The sequence below is a fragment of the Cervus canadensis genome, chromosome 15 (assembly GCF_019320065.1).
Source record: "Cervus canadensis isolate Bull #8, Minnesota chromosome 15, ASM1932006v1, whole genome shotgun sequence".
NCBI classification, from domain to species: Eukaryota; Metazoa; Chordata; class Mammalia; order Artiodactyla; family Cervidae; genus Cervus; species Cervus canadensis.
The window spans coordinates 9,109,742-9,136,835 of record NC_057400.1 but is presented as its reverse complement, the minus strand read 5'-3'; the positions used below and the strand labels follow the sequence as shown (position 1 = coordinate 9,136,835).

Sequence of the window (27,094 nt, the reverse complement as noted above, 5' to 3'; positions counted from 1 at the left end):
ATGAAAAGTTCTAAGCATACATAGTCTCCAAAGATGAATGAAATAACTTTCCTGTCTTCAAGAAAGGAAAATCAGCTGTGAAGTAAAGACCCAAACAATAGGTACAACACAGGTAGGTATCTTATAACTTGCTTAAAACCAGGCAGTGAAGAGTCAGACTTCTCACAGTTTTCACTGTAGTAAAACAGATGGTTGGAGGTAGTAGTTGCTTCTCTAAAATTCTCTGAAAGTGGTCCATTTCCCAAATATTTTAGGAAAATACGTTGACCTGGTGGCTGTTGAAATTATTATGGAAAAAAAAAACTATCACATGAATCGCAACACACCCCTGGGAAAGATGGGGTAAATGAGCATGACGAAAGGGGAGATCTTGGGTTGCACTCCTGTAAAATAAAAAGCCAGTAAAAATGACATGTTGGAAAATAAGATGTAGAACTTACCACTGTTGGCTGGTAGCCACTACACTCATTTACTCACATGTATTACTTAGAAAATGGCAAAAATCCTGGGACAGAAAACAGACATTAATGGAAAAAACTGGCGAAATCTGAATAAACCCATAATTTAGTTAATAGTAATTTACCAATGTTAATGTCTTAATTTTGACAAATATCTTAAAAAGTGTCTTAAAGTAAATCCCAATTCTGAACTCTTATTTCCACTAGGTACTGGATAAGCAAGCACGTGTCTACGATTCAATCACCAGTGAACAGACTGGATCAGTGGTCAGACTGGAAGGCTCAGAGGCAGGTAGTCAAAGGAAAGTGTCTTTTTGAAGTCCTCACTTCCTTCCCACCCACACCCCTAACCCCTACTCAAGCCCCGCTCCCTAAGCCTGGCCCCAGGGCTGGACTCATCTCTACTCCTCTGCTCTTCCTATCCTGTACAGTTATTTAATGAAATATTAAGACTGTCTCTGCCAGCCTTTTCCCTGACCTCGGATCTCTGCATCACTGACTTCGGCTCCACAAAAACATCTCCCACCCTGAGCAGCAAACTGCCCTGGCCCCCCACCCATCTCTCACCATTATATTACATCATCTTGTGTTAATGTCTCTCCAGCATTTAGCTGCCTGTAAAGTGATTAATATCTGTCTCCCCTCTCTAGGCAGTAAGCTCCCTGGAAACAAGGACATTGCCTGTCTTATTCACTGCTGATTCTCAGGGCCCAGAGCAGCACCTGGCACAGAGTAGATTTTTTTTAAATTATTTATCTTTGGCTGTGCTGGGTCTTTGTTGCTACACGAGGACTTTCTCCAGTCACAGGGAAGGGGGCGACTCCCTAGTCGAGGTGCCCAGGTTTCTCACTGCGGGGTCTTCTCTTGTTGCCGAGCATGGGCTTTCAGGCTCACAGGCTTCAGTACTTGGGGCCCACAGGCTCTAGAGTGTGGGATCAGTAGGTGTGGTGCACTGCCTTAGTTGTCCAAGGCATGTGGGATCCTCCCAGACCAGGGATGAAAGTCACATCCCCTGCGCTGGCAGGGGAATTCTAAACCACAGGACCACCAGTAAAGCCCTATTTTTTTTTTTTTCAGTAACAAATGAATACATGTATTGAGGGAAAGTTTTGTTATATACTTTATACCCACTCCAGTCCCTAGAACTAATTATAATAATCATACATGTCGATAATCAATAATGACTTGGAGAATTGAATTGTACAATGCTCCCCAAAATGCCCTCTCATTTTCCTGTCTGTCAGTTCACTGAAGAAGACATTTCTCAAGCATCTGCCATCTGTTCAGGACACTACGGAAATACAGAGAACCAGGGTCAAGCCAATTGGAAGATGCAACACCCTGCTTATTTATAGTAATATAACACTTTCCTATATATTATAGGTGGTTAACCTTACAGAGAATAGCATCTAAAATTTCCTAGAAATTTATTTCAAGCATCCAAATGCAGTGATTAGAGAGTGAGTCAGTTATTTTGGACTAAATTCTAAGGTGTTTGTGAAATAAACTGATTTCTTTTCTCAGTGAAGTGAGGTTGTTTTTATTTGAATCAGAAGAAATTTTGTACACACAAGTCTGCTTTTTATTTTACAAACATTTGTCTAAGGCTTAAGGATCTCAAATAAAATTCAAAGAACAGTAGGGGAAAGGCACGATCCACATTGCATTTAAATATTTTTAGAAGGCAAATAAAAGGCAGCATCTCTTGTCCCTGTTCTTCCTGCCTCTAGCCCAATGCACGTGCACAGTGGGCATTAAATGAAGAAATTAAGTCTATTCCCAACCCCATTCCCAGACCCGTCACATGCTTCCCTTCTCACTGTGCAGTTTATCACAGTTGTTTTGCATGTAAGATATGTAAGCTCCACAGAGGCAAGCCACATCAATCTTATCCACAATTCTACTCCCACAACTTAGCACTCATCAATCATATATTCCTGGCACAAATATGCTCAGAAAATAATTGCAAAATAAGTTAACTGAGAAATGAATATGTTCTGGGGAGAAAGATACCTGAGATGAGGAACACAGGCAAAAAGTTTTAACGACCTAAAAATATATACGAAATAGATACTAAGATAGGCTCTAGCAGTGAGGGACCAAAGAATTTCAGAGAGACATGTTTTTAATTGCCACCTCCCCAAATCTCACAGATTATTTTCTGAAATCCAGTTCAGTGATGCTCATTTGTTTACAAGACCTGGTCTTGGAAGTTCACTCTATTAAAACATCCACCTCTAATTTTGAAGGTTGATGCAAGGTTATCATCTCTCATCCTTTCATAATAATCTAGAAAAATGGCATCAATAGCCTTATATGTAACTCCTGAAAGGTTGTCAATCCCTAAAACTGAGCATTTCCATGCACTTGAAGGGAAGATGAAAGCTATATTAGTTGTTGCATCAACTAACAAGGGAGGGATTTGAAAATCCCTCAAGTGATTTTCCAAGTCACAGACCCAATACTCAGGTGTGTGATCAAGTAAGTATATGTGTGTGTTTATAGACAGAAACAGGTACGTATGTATATAGATTCTGTGCTCTTTTATGTCATGGTCAGATTCAACCACAAGAGGAGACACAGGAGCGGGTCAAGGAAACAAACGTTATTGTACTCACTGGTACTAGAATCAGGAGGTACGCCATCCCACGCAGGGCCACACGGGAAAGCACCAGCACCCCACACAGGCAGGAGCAGCAGGCCAAAGGGAGGGTGTCGGCCACAGTCTTTACTGGTTGTTCTTCAGCAAAAGCCTGGCAGTGCAAAATAAACAGTTTGCAGTTGACTGGTTTGGATACTTTAATCGGATGTAAGCTGTAGCAGGGGCTTCCCAGCTGGCTCAACAGTAAAGAATCTGCCTGCAATGCAGGAGACACGAGTTCAATCCCAAGCTCGGGAAGATCCCTGGAGAAGAAAATGGCAACCCACCCCAGTATTCTTGCCTGGAGAAATCCCATGGACAGAGGAGCCTGGTGGGCTACAGGCCATGGGGTTGCAAAGAGTCAGACACAACTGAGTGACTGAGCATGCACGCACACAATCTATGGGAGCGGCCCCTAGTAGCTTGGAGCCTGGCTCTGGATGGTTAAGGTAGAGAAATATTGCCTCCAGGGGGTACACAAGCCAGATGGAAGAAGTAGAGCTCTGCATTAGTTAGTTTGCATGTTATAGGCATGCTCTTGGCTAAGTCCTTTGCTATATCTCTAAAAATTGGCTAGTCCCCAAAGGAGCAATCTGTCCAGTCAGAAAAGGTTTTTTAATATGTCAAAACTTCATAATATAAAAAAAATAAATAAAATATAAACAGTATAATATATATATGAATATATTTAAACTAATATACATCTGTATAAACTGCCATATGTAGGGTAAGGGAGTCAGAGAAGGTGAGGTTCGGAAAAAGAACAAGCCCGGCACTTTACAGGACCAGATCACCTTTAATGAGGCCAGAAGGGGCAGCATTAGTGAGCTGCTGCACTAACCCAAGAAAAAAGTATATATAGGCATATATGTGGAAATCCACTGTCTTAAGAGGGCCCGTTCTTCTCCAAGGTTGTTTGGATTAGTTCTCTCTCAAACGGCTGGGGCAAGGAATTCTGGAGATCTGCCAGAGGCTGGACCGGCTGGGAGCTGGGCGTAATCAACCTTAATGTCCATTTTTTTCTTCAGGTGAGAGAGTTCGTTGTTTTGCATAGAATGGTGGGGAGGACCGGGAGGGGGTTATTTTGAGCTGTGTAACTTTCCTTCACTGAGAGATACGTGTGTATATATCTGTGTCTGTGTGCCAGTTTAAATTTCTGACTCATTCCTTAACCTGCCTAATCAGTAACAACTTAAGCACATCATGGGTTGCCGCTGTTTTCTAGTCCAATTCAATCTGATTTCTCAATTTATTTACATTCTGTTTGAACTCCCTCCCAAGTTTTCTTCCTCCCCCTTCTTCCCTATAATTATGTCTAATCCCTACTAGCTCGTGTCCTGCCACTCTACCAAGCAAATGATTCTAGCTTTCATTCAGTTCAGTTCAGTTGCTCAGTCGTGTCTGACTCTTTGCGACCCCATGAATCGCAGCACGCCAGGCCTCCCTGTCCATCACCAACTCCCAGAGTTTACTCAAACTCATGCCCATCGAGTCGGTGATGCCATCCAGCCATCTCATCCTCTGTCGTCCCCTTCTCCTCCTGCCCCCAATCCCTCCCAGCATCAGGGTCTTTTCCAATGAGTCAACTCTTCGTATGAGGTGGCCAAAGTATTGGAGTTTCAGCGTCAGCATCAGTCCTTCCAATGAACACCCAGGACTGATCTCCTTTAGGATGGACTGGTTGGATCTCCTTGCAGGCCAAGGGACTCTCAAGTCTTCTCCAACACCACAGTTCAAAAGCATCAATTCTTCAGCACTCAGCTTTCTTTATAGTCCAACTCTCACATCCATACATGACTACTGGAGAAAACATAGCCTGGACTAGACGGACTTCTGTTGGACTTCATTAACTCTTCCAATTATTGTTCAGCTCAAACTGATTATTGCCAAAAGGAATTTGAGCCCATTAAGACCAATTTTTAAAGAAAAAATATGAATTTCTCCATGAATTGACCCAATTTTTAATGTTAGTAACCTTTTTCGTTTTTAAATGTACCCTCCTCAACACTTCTAAAGGGTCTGTGCCTGTAAGCTTTGGGGGTTTTAAACCTGAACTTTTCAAACTGCAGCTAATCAATTAGTAGAGCAGTAGAATCAATTGTAATGCACACTAATCAGCATATTTAATGGACTCAGGATTTAGGATGGGATGAGTGGTATCAAAGGAAAAACGTAAGAGTGAAACGAGTTAGATTGCTTTGAGAAATGTTATATTTACATTGCTGGGTAGCAAGCGACATAGAAAGTGAGTGTATTTCTCACTAAGGAGAGTGGTCAACAAGTTTGGAAACACATATGTGTGAGACTTAGGTATTACTCGACTTAAATCGTCCAGAATCCGAAAAGAATAGGAACAGAATGGAGAATGTAGACTCCCTGTGGCCTTGCTTCTTCACTCTTCGCCCAGGGAAGCTCAAACAAAACCAAGTAACCGGGGTGCGCGCTACTGGCTCGGATACAATGGGAACCCCGTGCCGGGCAGCGCCTCCTTTCCCCGAGAGGGCGCCGCATAGAATCCTTTCTCCACAAGTGTAGGACAGCCCGCGCGCCCGGAAGCATTTCCACCCGGGACCCATTTCCTCTACGCACCAGGGGTGCTCCCATGACGCATTTCCGGCTGGCCGCACTGCGCACGTGTGACTCTAGAGGAACTAACGTCACTTGGGAGAGCCGAAAAGCTGGGCTGTGGCGCCGCGTTGAAGGCACTTTACCGGCAACATGTCTCATTTACCGATGAAACTTTTACGCAAGAAGATCGAGAAGCGGAACCTCAAATTGCGACAACGAAACCTAAAGCTCCAGGGTGAGATGCGCTGAACCTCTCGGCGGCCCGGGCTGCGGAGCTAGCCGGCACGTGGGCCGAGGCGCGGCACGGCACCGAGCGGCGCTGGTGACTACAGCCCCGCTGTGGCGCTGGCAGCTTCCCCCAGAGCGCGCGTGCTTGGGGAGCGGGGACAGGCAGCCCGGGGCAGCCTCCGTTCGGGCCCAGCGCAGGTGCCGACGCCGCGTTGCCCCAGATCTGCCCCTGACCTTTCAACAGCAGTTTCTCCTTTCAGAACGCGGATAGGACCCCGGTTGATTTTCTTTCCAGCTGTGCTTCCAGCTGAACCAGGCTGCCCCACTTTCACCGTCCCTATTCCGACTCCTTCACGACCTCTAGGGTCCACCTCATCGCCAACCCCCATCTCCCAGCAGACACGTGGGACTTTCTCATCCCCGCGCATCTTCCTGTCACATCGTCTATCTCGTGTGTGTATCGTTTCAAAACAAGCTGGGTGTCACTCATTTCACGGACATACTTGGTACCTTTGTTTTCGCCTACCTACCTGCACTCTATCTCGACTCCTGCGGAAGTTCATCTCCTAAAGTGTCTCATGCACGGTCATAGGCGTGATGCATTTGCTCCTGCCCTGTCTTCCCGTCTTCCCTAACTTCAAGTTACACATTTCTTAGGAGCTTCTGCGTATTTGTGTCTAGAACAAAGACTATTGAAAAGCATTTTACCTGAATGTCACTTTTCTTTACCTACCTCGGTTGCAGTCCTAACTTTCTTACGGTGGCGCAGACATCCTGAAGTTAGTTATGTTAGCCTTTTTAGGTCCTGTATAACAGCGGTCCCTAACCTTTTTGGCACCAGGGACTGGTTTCATGAGAGACAACTTTTCACGGGGCGGGGGGTCGGGGGGGGGGGCGGGCGGAGGCTGGCGGTCCGGATGATTCAAGCCCGAATTACATTTATTGTGCACTTTATTTCTGTTATTGTTATATCAGCTCCCACCTCAGATCATCAGACATTAGATCCCAGAGGTTGAGGACCTCTGCCCTATTAGACTTAAGACCCCCTAGGGCAATGTTGGAGGCATACTGCCTTACACTAGTTGGTTTTCTACAGAGATTAGTTGATTGAAAGAAATCCTGGAGGAGGGAACAAGTGTGTGAATTTTAGGAATGTTTTTGAAGTTCCCTAATGTTTACATTTCCTATGGAATAACATAGCATTGCTGACTTCTTCTTGGTAGTTTAAGGTAACAAAAGATGGTACTTTGTCAGTGTATAAATAGAAACTTGTAAAACATTGTTAGGCATTTAAATACAATAAATATCAAGGCAAATAAGTAGTTTCATCGACAGAATTTTCAATTCACTGACATCTAAGAAAGTAGAATTATCAAATACCTAATAGGTATGTTTTGTAAATACCATTGTTTGGCCCCATAGGTTTCTTGTTTAAGACTTTTAACTCCTTATGAACAGAGAGGTGGTTTTCTGAAGTTAAAAAATCAATGCCGCATTCTCTCCCTGTTTTTAATTTACTTGTCCTGCAGTGAAATACTGTAAAATTGGAACTCATTTTAATGTTCATAACAGGGAAGTAAAAGCTAGATCATTTCAGTACTGGAAGCCACGGCATTTCGTTAGGGATTCCAGGGTTTCTAAGCAAGCCTCTCCTTTGTCACAATGTTTTCTGTTTTTAAACAGGTGCCTCAGCTGTGAGCCTGTCGGAAATTCAAAATGGAGATGTGTCTGAAGAAACAGTCGGAGATGGAAAAGTTAAAAAGTCCCTAAAGCAGTCTGTGAATGTGGGCTTGTCAGAAGCCCAAAATGGAGATATAGCTAAACAAACAGTAGGAAGCAGAAAAGTTAAAAAATCCCTGAAACAACCTATGAGTGCTGGGTTGTCAGAAGCCCAAAATGGAGACATATCTGAAGAAGCAGGAGTAGGTGGAAAAGTAAAAAAGTCCCGAAAACAGTCTATGAATGCAAACTTGTCAGAAGCCAACAATGGAGACCTATCCAAGGAAGCCATGGAAACTGTCAAAGTTAAAAAATCCATGAAAGAGTCTGTAAATACAAGCATGTCAGAAACCCCAAATGGAGATGTATCTAAAGAAACAGGGGAAAATGTCAAAGTTAAGAAAGCCTCCAAGAAATCTACCACGTTGACCAGCGGAGAAGCAGCAATGCAGTGTCCCAATTCAGAATCAAAAAAGAAGAAGAAGAAGAAAAAGAGAAAAATAGTGGATGATGCGGGGCCTGGTATGTACTTTTTTTCTTTTTAACTTAAGCCATTAAGTTTTTCAAGTTATCATTCTGCCTTTCTTCTCTGAATAAATGGAACATTAATTCCCTAGTGAATAGAATGTCCAGGATGGGGGAAGAGGGGTACTTTCATTTAGAAGATCATTGGACTGAATAAGTTTAGTGAAAGAAGAGGCATTTTAGTTGAACTGTGAGCAGGCAGAGATTTCAGGGGAGGGTCGGACTGTTCAGCCTTCTGCCCATTTCTGCAGTAAAGCTTAACTGGAGTGCTGTGATGCCCATGTGTTTACTTGACTTTTGTGATGACAGAGACCATGCAGCCTGCGAAACCTGAAGTGTTTACAAATCTGGTTCTTTATAGATAACATTTGCTGACACCTGCGTTAGCATGTCCTATTCACCTTTTGTCTGAAATAAAGTTTTCATCTGGAAAGATGCATTGGATTTTCTAAACATGCGTGGCTCTCTTTTTACTGCCTACAGACTATAATGCATTTGTAAATTATGAGAAACTGCTTAAACAAAAAGTGAAACAAGACAGAGACTAAAGCATGAGGATTAGACATTACAATTTTGATTTAAAGCAATTGTAATCCTGTTCTAAAATTGTTAGTGCCTTTAGGATTCTTGTTCTGAGTATGCTGGAGGAAGTGATAGTTCTACTCTCAGGACTGGAAATTTAAATCCTATTGATAACCTTTAAGAATTGTTTCAACAGAAAGAGAAGTCATAAGCCTTGAAGTCCAGCTGACAGTATTCGTGGCCTTTGAATGTGTGGGTCCTACAGAGCTGACCGATTCCCACAGAGGTGGTCATAAGATCCAAGGAAGAGACCAGTCTTGGGTTACAGAGTCCTGGGTTCTGGTTTAGGTCAATTCTGTTCTAACTAGCATCACTAACTGCCATGAATTTTTAAAAGCCCAGCATGGAATTAACCTATTTGGCCCAAAGTAGAACATTTAAGAGTATGATGGGAGGTAGGACTGGGAAGGTAGTTTAGGGGACTGTTTTGAAAGTTGTGAATATATGCTGAGAATGAAGAGTTAGGAAACCTTCCCTCTCTCCTCCTACCACTTACATTCAAGGAACCAGCCAGCCAGTTTCTGTCACCCAGAAATTAAAACTGAAAATGTGTTAAGCTTTTGAAAATATGCTTTTTTTTTTTTTTTTTGCATCACACATCTTTTATTTTATGATCTCATTTGGTATTCTTGTTTTTAAAAAATTGGGGGGTATTTGTCCTTTAAACCAAAGATTCCAAAAAAGCAAAAGCTGAGGACACTGCTGAAGATGGTGCTCAGGCTCCTGAAGAAACAGAAAACGGTGTGGAGAAGCCAGATGAGGATGAGGACAGCGAAGTGCCCACCCTGCCCCTGGGACTGACAGGTAATTATCAGTGTTTTTCCAGATAGATTTCTAAAATGTCACACCTCCCTGGATTATAGGATTTAAAGGTTCAGTTGTAGTGTTTAATTTAGCTGGAAAAAAATATATTAATAAGTACTGACAAGAAGTGGTTTTGTATCTAAATGCTGCTTTTTATCTTCCACGTTGTGTGTTTCAGTTCTTATTTCTTTCTCTGTTTTTCCTTTCTCTGTATCCCTAACATTAAATATTTGCCACGCACGCAAACAGCTCTTGGGTTCTCTCTCTCTCTTTGGTTTGACACTTTCCATGTTACAGTAGGAAAATCGTCAGCATGGAAGTCTGCAGCCCAGAGGTTTAATGCTGGCTCCATTCCTAACAGGAGGATGGAGTTAACATCATTGAGGGGCTTGTGCCAGGGTCACCTCTGACCTCCGTTTCTTTATCTGTAGAGTCAAGAGCTTAGAATCAATTGCTCCCAACTAGAAACATCTAGCAGTTACTTGAGTTGTTTGGTTTGGGGTTTTTGCTTATTAAAATAGTGAAGCCCACAACCCAACCTGTATAATCAGAATTGCAAAGGTTATCACGGCAGTGGTTCTCAAGCAGGGTAATTTTACCTCCTAGGTAGGGGGACCCATCCCAGTTTTTCCATTCAAAGTCCTGTCCCAGTAAGCCTCCTCTTTCCCAGTAAACCATGGGACCAGGTGACAAGGGTCCAGTGCGTAGAAGTCAGAGATGCTGCAGGACCTCCTATAATGGGACAGCCTCTCACAGCAAAGAATTACCCGTCCCAGGACGGCAGTGGTGCCCACGTTGCCAGCGCCTGGGTTGTAGCTGGGGCGTGAGCCGGGAGCTCCCAGGTGGTCTGACGCCTTCCCCCCTGGAGAACCGCCGCACACCTGACGTGTTGGCGCATTCTCACCATCCGGGGCGTGTCCGGCTCTTCTCAGTTGTCCTTTTGGAGTGAGAGTTACTATTTTGATGACTTCATACTCGGTTTATATACTGAGTGTTTTCTGTCTTTATTTCAGGTTTCTTAAACATTTCATTTCTCTCTGAATTTGCCCCTGCCAACCTCACACCACCACCTCTCCCCCAGTGCACCCCCACCTTGGCATTTTTATTTTACATAAGTCCCTTGATTGTACCACCTCTCCAACTCTTTGTTATTTTGTTACAATATAGGCTTTAGATTACACAGCCATTAGCAGTGGAGAAACTTGCAACAAGTATAAGGCCTTTTTCTTATTATATAGGAATGGTTGGTGTTTAGTCTTTTCTTATTGGAAGAAGCTCTTCTAAGCTTGACACCGACCCAGTAGTGTTTTCAATCAGCAAAACTAATTTAGGAAACTAGCAATATTAACTATTCAGAGAAGGTAAATTTGCTAATGATAAACTGTCTTCTGTTTAGGAGCTTTTGAGGATACTTCATTTGATTCTCTGACTAATCTTGTCAATGAGAACACTCTGAAGGCAATAAAAGAAATGGGCTTTACACACATGACTGAAATTCAACATAAAAGTGTCAGACCACTTCTGGAAGGCAGGTATGGTTAACACTGAGGTTTGGGCATTAGTTCTGGGCTTCCCAAGTGGCGCTAGTGGTAAGGAATTCACCTACCAATGCAGGAGATGGAAGAGATACGGGTTTGATCCCTGAGTTGGGAAGATCCCTTGGAGAGGGAAATGGCAACCCAAGCCTAGTATTCTTGCCTGGGAAATCCCATGGATAAAGGAGCCGGGTGGGCTACAGTCTATGGGGTCGCAAAGAGTTGGACATGACTGAGCCCACACACATACACACACTCAGTATCTCTGTTTTTAGTGCCAATAGTTTGGGAAAAAAATACCAGTATGGTCTATTGATCTCACATTGTGTTGGATAATATATCTAACCTTCATTAAAGGCTTTAGGTTATTTATTGATGTTTGGAGAAAATTGTTCACTTCTGTTTTTAGCACAATTGTTATTTCTAAGTGTTTAACCCACATGATTGATTTTGGTGATAGAGAAGGTGGGGACTATTTTCTTGTTATGATCTAGCCTCAGTACCTGAAACATGTATGATAGTCCATGGTAGGTATTCAGTAAATATTTGTTGAATGACTAGAGCAAATGTTTCTCCTTTTTATTTTTTAGGGATCTCCTAGCAGCTGCAAAAACAGGCAGTGGCAAAACCCTGGCATTTCTCATCCCTGCAGTTGAACTCATTGTTAAGTTAAAGTTCATGCCCAGGAATGGTAAGCCTGTGAGCCCACTGTCTCTGTCCGAATCTAACTAGAAGTCTGTCGTGCCTGTGGATGGACTCCTGGTGGTAACTACAGTTTGCCTTTGACCATATGTCCTGTTTTGCTTCTAGGAACAGGAGTCCTTATTCTCTCACCGACTAGGGAACTGGCCATGCAGACTTTTGGTGTCCTTAAGGAGCTGATGACCCACCATGTTCACACATATGGGTTAATAATGGGTGGCAGTAACAGGTCTGCTGAGGCGCAGAAGCTTGCCAATGGGATCAACATCATCGTGGCCACGCCAGGCCGTCTCCTGGACCACATGCAGGTGAGAGGACACTGTTTGCCGCTCCGTCTTCTGCCTGAGAGACTCACTCGGCAGCTGACAGTCCCGTTCTGTCCTTTGTCTTGTCAGAATACCCCCGGGTTCATGTATAAAAACCTCCAGTGTCTGGTTATTGATGAGGCTGATCGTATCTTGGATGTTGGGTTTGAAGAGGAATTAAAGCAAATCATCAAACTTCTGCCAAGTAAGTGGGTTGCATCTTCATGTGGTTTGCAGAGTAGCTGTTGGAAGCAGCTGAGAATTTTTCCTGTACGAAACCTATTAATGTCAGCATTGTAATTTAACCAAGTGAAGTAGTTGTGCCGGTCAGCCTTAGAGGTAGTTTGCAATATATACATCGATCTTACTGGTGACTTAATGCAGTGGTTTTGCCGTTTGAAGCTTACAGTGCAAGGTTAACAGTTTAACGTATGTCTCATTCCTGTCCATCCCTGCCGCCCCGCCTCTCATCTTCCAGCAGTCATCGACTTGTTGCCTTCTGCGTTACGTTTAAGTTGTATGTACCTTGGTTGTAGTACTTGAAACATTTATAAACTGCTTATATCCATGATAACACTATGGTTCAGTGCCTTATACGATTTGTTTCTCACTGCTTCATCGAGAGATAATTAACATAATAATCTTTACATGTAAAAGCATATAAAGACTATTATGTTTTAAGTATATGATTTAATACATTTTGTCCTGTTTATACCTTGAAGCCATCACCACAGTCAATACAGTGAATATTCTCGTAACTCTCAAAGATTACTTTATGCACCTTTGTGATCCTTCCCTCTCTCCCTCAGTAGCAACAACCCTCCCCTACTTAGAACAACTGCACGTAGGTCTCCTCTCTCACAGGTGGCGTTGGCCTGCTTTCTGCCAGTGTAGATCAGTTTGCATTTCTCAGGGATTCGTGTGAGTGGAATCATGTGGTATCCCTGTCTTTTTGTCTGTTCTTGTGCTCAGCAAATTCTGTGACTTGTCTGTGCCGTTACATTTTCAGTAGTTCTTCGCTTTGTTCCTCCCTGGCGTTCTGTTGTATAAATATGCCTCAACTTGTTTACCCGTTTAACTGTTGATGGGTGACTGTGTTGTTAACAGGTTTGGTCTGTTACATATAAGGTTGCTATGAACATCCACCTACAACTCTTTTTATGGGCGTATATCACCTTTTCTGTTGTGTGATTATCTAGGAATGGAGTGACTGGGTAATTTGTAACATTTCACATCCCCATCAGCAGAGTATGGAAGTCCCAGTCCCTCCCGTTAAGTCTTGAAATTAGGTAGTGTTAATCCTCCAACTTTGTTCATTTGTTTAGTCTGTTCTCATCCTTTGCATTTCTGTGTGAATGTGAGAATATTTGTCAGTCTCCAGTCATTGGTGGAAGATAAAGTTGGGTCCTTCAGCACATGAATGAGGTAGATCTCCGTTTATCAGCTCCCTGATCTCTCTCAGAAGTGTTTCAGAGTTTTCACTGTACAGGTTTTTTCATACCTTATGTGAGGTAAAATTTTTCACTTTATTGTTTTCATGTCTGATTGCACTGGCCAGACCCTCCAGTGTACTCCTGAGTAGAACTGGCCAAAGAACACAGCTCTATCTCACTCGTGGCCTTAGGTGGGAAAGCATTCGGTCTCCCAGCACTAAGTTTGGTGTAGATGCCGCACGTCCAGATGCCCTGTATAGGACTGAGGAGGATCCCTGTTGTTCCTAGTCTGCTGTTTCTTAAAGCAGAAATAAATGTTAAATTCTGATAGATGCTTATATTTCTGAATTCACTTTGCTAAAATTTTGTAAAAGATGAGTCGGAAAGTAAGCTGTCTTAAGTGAGCTTTAGCAGAAATTGTCCATTTCAACTTAGTTGTCAAAGCTATAAACATAGAATTGTCCTCGCTGTTCCTCTCCTACTGTCTACACTGATACCATGTTTCTCTTTTCTGCAAGTCCTCCTTAAAGTGTTTTTAGTTGTGAAGCAATTCTAAAAATTCCCTGAAAGAATTGGGTTATTTTTATATGGATATGTTTCAGCACGCAGACAGACCATGCTCTTCTCTGCCACACAAACTCGAAAAGTTGAAGACCTGGCGAGGATTTCTCTGAAAAAGGAGCCTTTGTATGTTGGTGTTGATGATGACAAAGCTCATGCAACTGTAGACGGTCTTGAGCAGGTACTTTTTGTCAGTGCCTTCATTTTAAAGATTTCCTTTGGTGTTTCCCTGCAAGTGTTTGGAGGATCCTCTGAAAAGCAAATGGGTTAATGAACTTAATAATAATACCACCAATTTTATATGCGTAAAATGCATTTTGTTGTTCAATAATACCTTGGGCTAAGATGTGAGGTGAGTTAGAAGGTGGCGAGGCTGGTTTCAAGTATGTAACTGAGGTGACAAAGATCCAAAACAGGTTGATTAAAAATAGAACTTTAAGATTGAGTCTTTTGATGAGTAAAATATTTCTTTCCTGTAACAATTTAGCTTAAAAACCTTTCATTGGTCATTTGGTTTTTACAGATAATATTCACCTAGCTTTGGGATGTTGTTTAGGATAATGCACTTCAGCTGTGGTTATTTGGGATCTTGTATTAAGGACCTTCTAAAGATGAGTCATTGATATGTTTAGAAGGTTCCAATTAATAGAAGTATTGGTATACTGTGATTACAAGAACTTGATAACCAGTAGTCTCAGAAATATGGAGAATATTTAGTATCCAGTGATTGTAGCCAATAAAAGGAATCAAAAGATTTAAAATCAGTCTTGTTTTAGGACTGCATTACTATAATGAAGGTAATAATTTTGCTATAGGTGAGGCTTAGCAGCGTATGTGCCGTGTTAATTGTGCTCTCCATCAGTTACACTGGCTTATGAAGTTGAAAGTATCCATTCAATCATTTTGTGTCTGTTCACTTGAACCTCTTTTAGGGATATGTTGTCTGTCCTTCTGAAAAGAGATTCCTCCTGCTCTTTACATTCCTTAAGAAGAACCGGAAGAAGAAACTAATGGTCTTCTTTTCATCCTGTAAGTCCGTGAAATACCACTATGAGTTGCTGAACTACATCGATTTGCCTGTCCTGGCCATTCATGTAAGTAGTTATGATAAGTTTATTAAAAACAGCTTACACTTACCAAGTTAAGTAGGTTGTGGAGATTGAGGTATTGCTCTCACCTTCAGACATAGTTCTGAGTAGTTTGGACAATAACAGTTGATGGGACAATAACAGTTGTGTGGAGGGAACTTTGCTGGGGGGGCGGGGAGCGGGAACCTGTAATGAGGAACAGATGCCATCGCTTGGGGAAATAAGCCAGGTAGTGAGCTTAAAGTAAAGCAAGTAGCAGTTCCACAGTTTAGGGGTTCTACATCAAGACCTCCCACAAATGCTCTCAAATTTCCTCCTCCAATGGATGTTTTGTTTTGGTTCTAGGGAAGGCAGAAACAAAATAAGCGTACAACCACGTTCTTCCAGTTCTGCAATGCAGACTCAGGGATCTTGTTGTGTACAGACGTGGCAGCTAGAGGGCTGGATATTCCTGAAGTGGACTGGATTGTTCAGTATGACCCTCCAGATGACCCCAAGGTAACTGGCATCCTTAGGTTATCTCCCCAGGTTCCCTGAGAGGTACCCCATCCCACAGACTGTTCCTCAGGCCGCTCCCAGTCCCACTTTGGCATACAGCCACACAGCAACTCTGCAGTATCTCGGCGATGCGCACAGTGCTAGGGCTTTCACAGGACCAGAGAGGGTGTGTGCAAGGAGATTGGAGAGGTGTCAGTGGGACTTGACTTAGGAATGTCGCCTGCTTGGGGCAGCCTATTAAGATCAGTAGATGTCAGAAGAATAAAATGTGCTTATGGAGATAGATGCCATTCTTTAGTATATGTAGTAAAATAAGGTTTTTTAGGTATTTTCAACAAAAGGTAGATTATATAAGTTGTCAGCCATTTCCAAAAGCCCTAATGAAGTTGAAGCCCACTTCCTAGTCATTTCACAGATGATAGGATTAATGTGAACGTCCTGTCTGGCTCTCCTTGGCCTCGGTACGTCTCTGTGGGGACGGCGCCTGCAGAAGGGATGGGGGCCCACTAGCTTCTGGGAGCACCAAGGTTGCCGTGCAGACCAGTGTATTAGCTCAGGTTTTCTCTCTCCACCAAAGGAATACATTCACCGTGTGGGCAGAACAGCCAGAGGCCTGAATGGAAGAGGGCACGCCTTGCTCATTTTGCGCCCTGAAGAATTGGGTTTCCTTCGCTACCTGAAACAATCCAAGGTAAGGATCTTCACTTGGAAAACCTTACACCGGGGACAGATTGCTCTCCAGAGGAATTGTTTGCCGCTGCACACGGCCTCACGCACCGTTTCTAGGTGTGTCCAAGGGGTTCCAAGTTGTCACCATTCTGTTAGGACAGTTGGTGCAGCGGTTTAGCAAATGAGGTTTCTGTGGGTCTCATCCAGGAAATATGAGCCAAAAACTACCCACAAAGCCCTGTGCTTGAGCCTGTGTCACTCGGGGCGTCCCTGTCCCCACTCTCCCACGGCCCTGTGACTCCTCCTCAGCTCCTGCGCCCCTCCTGTCTTCACCTCACCCACAGCTGCAGGGAGCCCATCCGCTCCTACCCCTTCCTCTTCCGGGCCCCAGTCCTTGCCTGGGGACTGCCTAGCTCTTTACTGTCTGTAATCTCTGACCAGAAAGATAACTTCAGCCCTGAATCCACTCTTTTGTCACGAGCTCCAGCGTGGCTCCTGCATATCACCTTCCTCGGTCTGCAGTTTTGGAAAGTGGTTCTGTTTCAGCTCCTCTGATTCTGGTCTCGGTCCACCTCACCTGACTCCGGCCTGTCTGTTACCAACTCTTGTCTGTTACAAGTGAACGCTTGTCCGGCCTTGTCTTTCCTGACGTTTGCCTCATTGGCACATGTTGCTGGTGTATTTTCCCTCACCCCAACGAGAAGCAGTTCCTAGCAATTGCCATCCGGCCTTTGCAGCTTTTCTCTAGCTGCCTGGTTCCTGGTTCCTCTGGGAGGGCGTTGCTGATCTCATCCCCGCTTCACGTGCCCCCACCCCAGGTGCTTATCAGGTGGTCTGCCCACTCACCTGTCTCCCTCCAGGGCTGCAGGGCCTGAGACTCAGGCGGTTGTTCTTTTTCCCCAGCACCTGCATGGGCATTTTTCCAGTTGTCTCATAAGAGACGACTGGTAAGAAATCCCTCCCATGGGAGCTGGTGGTCAGAAACCCCAGTCACAGGGCAGCGTGGTGTCGGGGCAGCTTTCCCAACACTGGGAGAAGAGCTGGTGGCTCTGTAAGCGAGAAGCTGAAGGCTGCTTCACCACGTTGCATCTACAGAGGGGTTTATCTAGAGAAGAGGCTTCCGTGCATCGCCGCCCCTTTCAGCTTCACACCTTTCCTTTGAGGAGAGTTCCAGTCAGTTTGCATTGGGAGAGGGAGGGTGCACCTCGCCCGTTGGCATTGGGAGACAGGGAAACAGGCCTCTGGCTCGCGAAATTGAAATTCCACAAGCCTTTTCCCTTCCGTCTCATCAGTGACTAATGAGCTGCATCAGACCAACCCGGTTTACTAACCTGCATGCTTTTGTTTTCTAGGTTCCATTAAGTGAATTTGAGTTTTCCTGGTCCAAAATTTCTGACATTCAGTCTCAGGTATGTGGGGGGTGGAGGGTGGGGGGCATCCCAGCCCCGCCTCTGTAGTGTCTCATCGCCAGTCACTCTCCTCCAAGCCTCCCTTACCGTAACGTGGGAAGTCTGGACTTGAGTGGTCATTGCTGTCTCCTGCGGTTAGCTCCTGGTGAGCACATTCCCATACTGTCTGCCTGGTTTCAGTCTGTACCTTACGTGAATTTTGTCATTATTCTCACTGCACCCTGATTTTGCAGATACTACAAAGCTTGGAGCAAGTGTTTTGGAACAGATGTTATAGATGAATTGTGCTTTCTTGTATTAAAGTCAATATTTCTTTCTGTTTCAGCTTGAAAAACTGATTGAAAAGAACTACTTCCTTCATAAGTCAGCCCAGGAAGCATATAAGTCATACATTCGAGCCTATGATTCCCACTCCCTGAAACAGATCTTCAATGTTAATAACTTAAATTTGCCTCAGGTTGCTCTGTCATTTGGCTTCAAGGTGCCTCCTTTTGTTGATTTGAGTATCCTTTTCTCTGTGGTTATGAATTTGTCCCGGAACTATGGGCCAGAAGCCTGACCGGGGGCTTTGGGGCTTGGCACTCAGGTTGGCTTGTGCTCTGGCGGAGGCCTGGGCCCAGGTGGTCAGATCAGTCACTGACCTCGCGCCAGCGCTCGCGTGGGGTGGTCAGGGTGCAGACGGCAGAGAGGAGACAGTTTACGGCGTTAAAAAAGGACAGTGGAATTTGAGTGGCAGAGAGAGCCAGGGAAGTGGTAATATGTTAAGTATTAACTGGATTTAAAACCCTACCTGCTGGTTTCAGCCCCCAGTCACGAGGCCACTCCTGGTTCCAGTGTTCATGCTGTGGCGGGACAGGGCGGGGGTGGGCCTGGTGCCCCGCTGCCCGCGTCTCCCCGGGTGCTGGTTTGGAGCTGGCTCTTTGTGTTGCTGGATTTCCTTAACACCCCCTTTAGATGTGAACAGCAATGACGGCAAAGTTAGAAAGCGAGGCGGTGGCGGTGGATTTGGCTACCAGAAAGCCAAGAAAGTCGAGAAGTCAAAGATCTTCAAACACATAAGCAGGAAGCCATCTGACGGCAGGCAGTTCTCTCACTGAAGATACACCTTTGTCCTGAAACGGATTTTCTTTTTCTCACTGTAAGAAAGGAATTTGTGTTAATTTAGGATTTGGACTCATCTAACGAGTATGAATTGACTTGGGTCACCAGCACTGAGGTTTCCAGTGAGTCTCCTTTTTGGAGATATAAAACAGGTCGCGATGTCTTGATTGCCCAAGAGCAAAGCAAGGCATCTTTCTAGTTTTTGTGATGATAGGCTGTTTCTAAGTGTAAATCTTTTTTTTTCCCCCAAACTTGTTACTGTTTTAATGTAATTCTTTTGGTACCTTGCCTTCCTAGTGTCTGAAGCTTTCTGTGACTTGGATTGCTGTCTCAGCCTGCCAGCAAGGGCAGGTGACCGGACACTGGACAGGTGGTGGTGGTGCAGAAAATTGTCTCAATTTTTTTTGGTTTCAGTTTTTTCTTGGACCTTAACAGTTTTTTGACCCCTGCTGAAAATCTCGCTGTGTGAAAGGGCAGAGAGCTTTGGGAAATCCCTAAGAAGCACCTTCAGTTAAGGGAGCACTGGGCTTTTATACGCCAGACTTTAAAACAAGCAGCCTTTTTCCATTTTACTTTTTCAGGAGTAAGAAATATGCGTTGTCATTGTTACTTGAATAAAGCGCCCCTAGCAGTCCTGACATTGAGGGTAGGTTGGGGGAAATCCCAGATTTTGTCTCTGCTCTTCTCCATTTGGTAACTTAGCAGACTAAGGCACAAAGAATGGTGACACCCCTCAGTCAAATTTGTTTCTTTGAAGTGGTTTCAATTTTGGTGAGTCCTTCCAACTCGAAATACTTCCAACAATATTTAGAAGGCAAAAGCATCTTTTTGAGAAAAACTGCCTCTTCCAGATCCATGAAATGAAAATAGATTTATGGTGAAAACTGAAAATGAGCACACAACAGAATAGCAAAGTCAGTGGTTTAGTCAGTTGGGGTTTTTTGTTGTAGTCATTTTTAATTTCTGGTGTGTTTGATGTTTTATTTCTAGTGTGTTTTATAACTACAAAATGGTTATTACATTTTGTAGTAATTTAAAACCAAAGTTGCTAGCATCATTTTGCTGTTGTACCAGTTAATATTCATAGATTCCTATTAAATGTGCTAAGAATATTAAATGTTGAAGAGTCTGGTAAACAGCATTCCAGTAGGAAAAGAAGGATGCTGTCCCACGTCTGGGCTTGACCACTGTCCCCCTTGCTGGACATGTGCTGGGCTGCAGACCTTGATTGCTGAACTCCTGACCTTGACTGCTGGACTCCTGGCATCTGATAACTGTTTCTCTTTACAGTGACTTTTCTTTGTTTCAGAAATAATCATGTTTCAAAAAGTACACAAAAGCAGAGAAGAATATTTAATCACTGGAACAGAAGTAAATACTGTTAATATTTTGATACTTAATCTTCCAGTGTTTTGTATACATACTTTTAAATTTTTTTTATCAAAAGTGAAGTAAGTGATCCTCTACCCAGTATTTGTAACCGTCTTGTTTCATAACATTACTTTCCTGTGTCATTAAACAATTACATCAACTTTGTATCATTTATTACTGCTTTCACCTTGCTTGGTCCGCTTGGACTTGAGTCCTGGAGGCCAGGAGTGGCATCCTTGATACAGGATCCTTGTTACAGCCAGAACCCAGACTGGCTCTCCTTGTCACGTTGTGTCTGGTGTCCACTGGTCTTGCCATTTGTGAGAAAAGCATATAAACAGAAGGTGGAAAGATTCTTCGTACTCCTGTGATGGCTAACCTCAGGACTTGGTGGGAGTCCTACATGAGACTATGCGAACAAGGCCAGTCCAGCCTAGGGACATCCAGACAACCAGACCTCACCTGCTGGCCAGGATTCCCATGGGAGGGAGCCAGTCAGCAGAATCTCAAGGCCCATTTGCACACAAAGACCCCTTATGCCCCTGTGCAGGGCCATTAATTTGACGAATAGGATTGAGTGGCCTCTTTAGCCAGTGAAGCCCGGCAGCACAGGCCGGGAGCCAAGCTGTATCCAAGTAGGAACCTTTGGGTCCTCCAGGCTGTGGGTGATGTTGTTATTGGAATTTCTAGATTTCTTTTGGTCTTAACTGCCCAGGTGCAAGCTGAATTCAAATAAACTAAAAAGGATCTTGTTTATTCAGAAATGCATAGTGGTCAAAAACCAGTCTGGAACCAGAATGCCTGGATTCCAATTCCCCTTCTGTCTCGTTCCTGGGCCTATTAAATGAGTAGAACAAAGAAAGTACCAAAACCTACTTTGTAAGGTGGTGCGAATCGAATGCAGTAACATGTAAGGTACTAGGATGGGGTCCCGTATAAAGCGCTCAGTGCCTGTCGGCTGTCTTTATCAGTATGTAAATCCTACACGAAAGGCCTGCTGCCCAACGGCAGTAGGCACAAGGACTCGGAAAAGCCTGAACCAGCTTGGGCCTTTTGGAGAATAGACAGGATTTTTGACAGTCCAGGTCCCCTGGAACTCTGATCAGACCTAGGTTTGGGGGCGTGCTCCAGTCCTGTCATACCTTCTTAAGACAACCATCAGGTAGATTCGTGCCGTTTTCAAGGCTACTCTTCAGAGTGGGTGTCCTGGTAGAACAATGACTTCATAAATGTAAATCTTTATGAATTAAGAGCCTGCTAGGTGCTAGAACCTGTGGAGGACACAGATGCATGTGGCTGAGCTCTTAGGAGCCTTGGAGGTCTAGAGAAGTTGTCATAAGCTATTGTAACATTGTTTTCCAAGTCATGTGACAGATGCAGATCCATAGAGATACCCCAGCTATTTCTAAGCCTGGAAATTCTGCATCCTTGGGTTCTGGTGGACTTCAGCTGAAAAAGAGGTGTTGGAACATTCTCCACCTATGGACGACAGACTTTTGCTCTGGGACATGAGTTCCCAAATGCCACACAAGAAATGTACTGCACAAGAAACCCTGAGAATTTGAGGATTTTTCTTGCCCTGTGCCCAGGAGATTAAGCAGAGCAGAGGAGTCGGTGATTCTCAGCACACTGGGTGTGGGAACATCCAGTCTAGAATACAAGCACATACACGATCTTGCTAAACCTTGTAATGCTATCATCTTGCAAAATAAAAATGCCCACGACAGGAAATGGTGTCAGTGTGTTTAGCCATCCACAAAGCAGGGTGGCCAAGGAGACACCTAAGCCTTCCTTGGTAAGAAGCCGTTGTGCCTCTGCCTCCTGGGAAAGCACAGCAGGCGGCAGCAGAGCAGCATTGGCCCCATGCTTCCCCCAGCCAGGCAGTCTCAAGGTCCCCCGACGGTGCTCCATTCAGCTGGGATCCAGTCGGTTGGTGTTCACACAGATGTCACATGGAGACGGCCATTCTCCCCTCTAGGACCCAGCATCTTCATTTGTTTGAGGGGCCGGCCGTCCTCTGATCTGCCTGTGTGCAGAGAGCGTGCATGTCCTGTGGGTTGTCAGGTGGTCCATGAGGTCACTTCCCACTGGAAAGCAGAAAAGCCTCCCCTGTAGTCAGAAGGGCTATGATTTATGCATGAACCGGAAGGCTTCCCAGGCGGCTAGTGGTCAAGAACCCATCTGCCAATGCAGGAAACAGCGTGGGTTCAATCCCTGAACTGAGAACAACAGAAAAAGGGTCGGATGGGTCGGAAGCAAAACAATGTCTTCTCGGACTTTCCTGCTTTCCTACACCCTCTGCCTACGATGAAAACGTCATGTTTTCGGATGCTTTGGGCCAGTGAAGCTAGGGAGGTGTCCTACAATTCCTGCGAGTCCGCATCTCGCCAGCAGGGAGCGCCTTCAGTCGGCCGACTCCTCTGCGCCGGATCCCGGGATCGATCGTCCTCAATTTATTGGCAGAAGAGGGCGATAGGGAGATCCCTACCGCTACCCCGGGAGAGAGTGGGGACGGCCACTCGCCAGGCTTCCATCCTGCTCAGGGTAGGCACGAGTGTCCTAGATGCAGACGGGACACAGCAGCGAGCCTGCGCCCTTGATCCCCGACAGAGCGGGCGCGGCTGGCGGATGGCACAGGAGGCGTGGCTCGCAGCCCTGTTCCTAACCAGGGCCGTCTGGCCTGGAAAATCCCCGTGGACAGAGGAGCCTGGCTGGCCGCAGTCTGTGGAGTCGGAAAGAGTCAAACGCGACTTTAGCGATTGAGCACGCAGGGTGATAGAGGAAAAATTTTAAAGATCAGAAACCTCACGAGCAGTGGTCTCAACTTTGTTCAGATAACCTGTATTTGAGCATCTAATAAGGGTAAACCAGGTAATAACTAGACCAGGTAGCTCAGCTGGTAAAGAATCTGCCTGCAATGCAGGAGACCCTGGTTCCATTCCCAGATTGGGAAGATCTGCTGGAGAAGGGATAGGCTACCCACTCCAGTATTCTTGGGCTTCCCTGGGGGCTCAGCTGGTAAAGAATCCACATGCAATGTGGGTTCAATCTCTGGGTGGGGAAGATCCTGGAGAAGGGAAAGGCTACCCACTCCAGTATTCTGGCCTGAAGAATTCCATAGACTACAGTCCATGGGGTTGCAAAGAGTCAGACATGACTGATGACTTTCACTTTATAACTTGCCTGGTGGTTCAGACTGTAAAGAGTCTGCATGCAGACTATGGTCCGTGAGGTCGCCAAGAGTCAGACATGACTGAGCAACTTCACTTTCACTTCACTTTGTAAGGGTAGAACTCCAGGAGCATAGGGGTGATGCTGATGTCCTTCTAGAAGCTTACTGTGAGAGGGATATGAGATAAATACCAGGACAATGTACTATACAGAGAAAATAACCATCTCTAAGGGTTAAGTGATCCAGAGCAGCTTTGGGAAGGTGTGACATCAGAGTTGAGTCTTGAAGGAGGATTTACCTAGAGCAAAAGGGATGAAGGAAGGGGGAATCCAGGTGTCCAGGTAACATGAACGCATAAGCAAAGGCAAAGAGGAAGCAGCTCAGAGTATTTGTAAAACAAGAATAACACCATCCACTTTATTGGGCATCTGTACTTCCCAGGTGGCGCTAGTGGTAAACAACCCGCTGCCAATGCAGGAGACAGAAGACAGGAAGGTTAGATCCCTGGGTCGGGAAGATCCCTGAGGAGGGCATGGCAAGCCACTCCAGTATCCTTGACTGGAGAATTCCATGAACAGAGGAGCCTGGTGGGCTGGGATCCATAGATTCACGAAGAGTCAGACATTAAAGCAATTTAGCATGCACACACACAAGGATTCTATGAACCAATATGATAAGCCTTTCAGAAATGTTCACTGCTATTAGCAGAACAGGACATGTACTTTGGGAGGCAGTGAGAGTCCAGGCGGGGAACCTGGGCAGAAGTCAGAGAAAGGAGGCTGGAAAGCCAAGCCGTGAAGTTTGGATTTGGATTTGGTTTGCCATGGAGAGAAAGCAGGTGCTATACCAAATTGCGTATTAGGATTCGTGTGTTTAGGGTGGAGACATTGTTGCCTTGCGGCTTAGTTGCTCGGTCATGTCTGACCCCTGGACTGTACCCAGGCTCCTCTGTCCATGGGCTTCTCCAGACAAGAATACCGGAGCAGGTTGCCATTTCCCCCTGCAGGGCATCTTCCTGACGCAGGGATCAAACCCACATCTCCTGCACTACAGACGGATTCATTATCATGGAGCCCCCGGGGTGGCTTAGGATGGGGAGGACCAGGGTGGAACTGGAGGTGGGGAAAGGTGGGAATTAGGGAAGAAGCACAGATATGAGACACTATCATCTGCAGTCCTCCAGACAGACATCAGTGGAGGCGGGGGTGAAACCGGAATGTCTCGAAAAAGACCGTGTTTTGACTGCAAAGACAGGGTGGCCGAGAGAAGGGTGGAGCCATTAGCAGGTACAGAGGCACCGAAGCGTCACCTCGTGCCTGGGACCTGACTCACTGGCTCAGTCTCCTCCTCTGACTAGTGAAAAACCATCCCTGCCTTGCAGGATTGTTGTAAGAGTGAAATAAATCACCAAATGCAAAGCAGCTTCTGACACAGCAAGGACTGAACATGTTTCAACCCTCTTGTCTCCCGTTATGAAAACGCTGTCTTGTATTGCCTTGTAATTATTTCATGTGGCAATGTTTTATCTACTGGGCCAGTTCATCAGCATACATACAAATATTTTCCAAGTCTCCAATTTTCTTACTGATCATTTTTGTACTTTGTGCTTACACCTACCTCATATGGAAATTTTTTTTCTTTCTCTTTCTTGATGTCTCTGCGTCTAGACCAGTGGTTTTCAACGAAGGTGAGTTTGTCTCACAGGGGGCATTTGACAAAGCCTGCAGACATTTTTGGTCATCATGATTGGGAGGAGGATGCTGCCAGAACTTGGTGGGTAGGAGCCAGAGATGGCTCTAAACATCCCAGACTGCCCAGGACAAGCCCCCAGACAGAGAATTATCCAGCCCCAAATGTCAGGAGCATCAAGAATGGGAAGCCCTGATCTAGACCCTCCTTGAGGGCATGGCTGGATCCCATTTATCTTTGTACCCCTTGGATCTAGCACAGAATGTGGGCTTAATAAATAGGGGTCAAATAGAAAAGAAATCAGGAGATTTATGATTTACGGGCAAGAAGAGGGACTTCCTTTGGAGCAAGTCAATGTTGAGAATTCAGCAGGATCCCAGGGGAAGAGGCATGGAGGAGCAGAAGTCAAAAGAGAATTTGGAGCAGGACACTTGGAGCCATTCCACCACCCAGGAGAACGGTGTCGAGCAACTGCTCTGAATGACGCGCTGTGCTAGATGCTGTGGCATCAGAGGTGAGCAACCCCATCCTTGCTTGTAAAGAATTCGTGGTCCAGGGGAGGTAGAGACACACAAAAGTAAATCCAGTAGGAGGCGAGCTTGTGGGAGCCCCGAGGATGGGCCACTAACGCTGCCTGGGGATTCACGGATAATGTGAACGTTGGCCAGGGACAGGAGGGACCGGGAGAGATCTCCTGGGTGAAGAAGAAGAGAGAGACCGGAGGACATTCCAGGCAATGGGAATTGTTCTTGCCAAGAGAGAATGGTGGTTACTCTTGGCTAAGCTGCATGAAAAGATGGTGAGGAGTGAGGTGTGTGGTGAAGAATAGCATGTATATGGAAAAGGGTGAAGTGTTTGTGGGTAGGCAGAAGGAGGGTGGTAAAGAGTTTTGAACATAGCCATGTGGGATTCTATGTAGTGAGCCCGGATTTCCTGTTAAACAGAAGGGTTCTTGAACCGCCGCCTTGTCTAAGTCAAGAGCTGCTGTAGTGTCCTGGGAAGGCAGTGCTGCTTACTTTTTTAGGGTAGACAAGGCTTAACCACATCCTTGGGCAAAGGGGAGAGAGATTGAAGATAGAAAAGAGAAGGTGAGGGTAGTTGACAAAGAAGTTTGGCAGAGAAGGCTGGCAAGTGAGTAGTTGATTTAAGTAGGACACTTTGCTGTTAGATGTCTTCCTCACTCTAAGTAAAGTTAAGAAGTGTTTGTTTCCTAAGAGCATCCCAGAGCATACTTGGCTTTGAGGTATAAGGTGGCATTCTAGCTCCCCTGGCACCAGGGCCTGGAGGATTTTCCGCTCCATAGGAATCCAGGTGAAAAGACCAGGTTCTGGTTAGGACAGGCGCACCTAGGATATGTTGCGATCTATGGCAGCCAAAATAATGCCCCCACCCAAAAAATGCCCACATCCTGATCCCCAGAAACCATGACTACATTACCTTATGTGACAAAAGAAGTTTTGTGGGTGTGATTAAGTGATGATCTTGAGATGCCAATGTTATCCTGAATTATCCAGGATGGGCCCACTGTCGTCACAGGGGTGCTTATAAGAGCAAGGCAAGTGGAGAGGGAGGTGGGAGGGGGGATCGGGATGGGGAATACATGTAAATCCATGGCTGATTCATGTCAATGTATGACAAAAACCACTACAATATTGTAAAGTAATTAGCCTCCAACTAGTAAAAATAAATTTAAAAATAAATAAATAAATGCAAAAAAAAAAAAAGAAAAGAGGAAGGCAAGAGGGTCAGAGAAGGTGAGGACAGAAGCAGAGATCAGAGAGTCGGGGAGAGGTTTGAAGGTACTGGGCAGCCGACTCTGAGGATGGAGGAAGGGCTGTTAGCCAGGGCGTATAGACAGATGCTGGAAGTTGGAAAAGGCAAGGAAACCTCCTCCCTGGAGCCTACATAATGCTCTGCTGACACCTTGATTTTAGTCCAGGGAGGCCCACTTAGGACTTCTGATTCCTGCAGAATAAATGTGTGCTGTTTTACACCACGAAGTGCATGGTAATTCATTACAGAAGCCATATGAAACT

General features: G+C 45.1%; 1 protein-coding gene across 1 annotated transcript; it reads left to right on the top strand.

Annotated features, from left to right (window-relative positions):
• The first annotated feature begins 5,724 nt into the window (after positions 1-5,724).
• Positions 5,725-20,357, top strand: DDX18 (DEAD-box helicase 18). The gene is made up of 14 exons (XM_043488045.1): positions 5,725-5,902; positions 7,579-8,136; positions 9,394-9,525; positions 10,922-11,057; positions 11,651-11,751; positions 11,871-12,070; positions 12,158-12,272; positions 14,103-14,242; positions 14,994-15,155; positions 15,495-15,647; positions 16,225-16,338; positions 17,669-17,725; positions 18,051-18,228; positions 18,680-20,357. The coding sequence occupies exons 1-14, from the start codon at positions 5,818-5,820 to the stop codon at positions 18,820-18,822; spliced, it is 2,274 nt and encodes a 757-aa protein (XP_043343980.1). The 5' UTR covers positions 5,725-5,817; the 3' UTR covers positions 18,823-20,357.
• Positions 20,358-27,094: the final 6,737 nt, after the last annotated feature.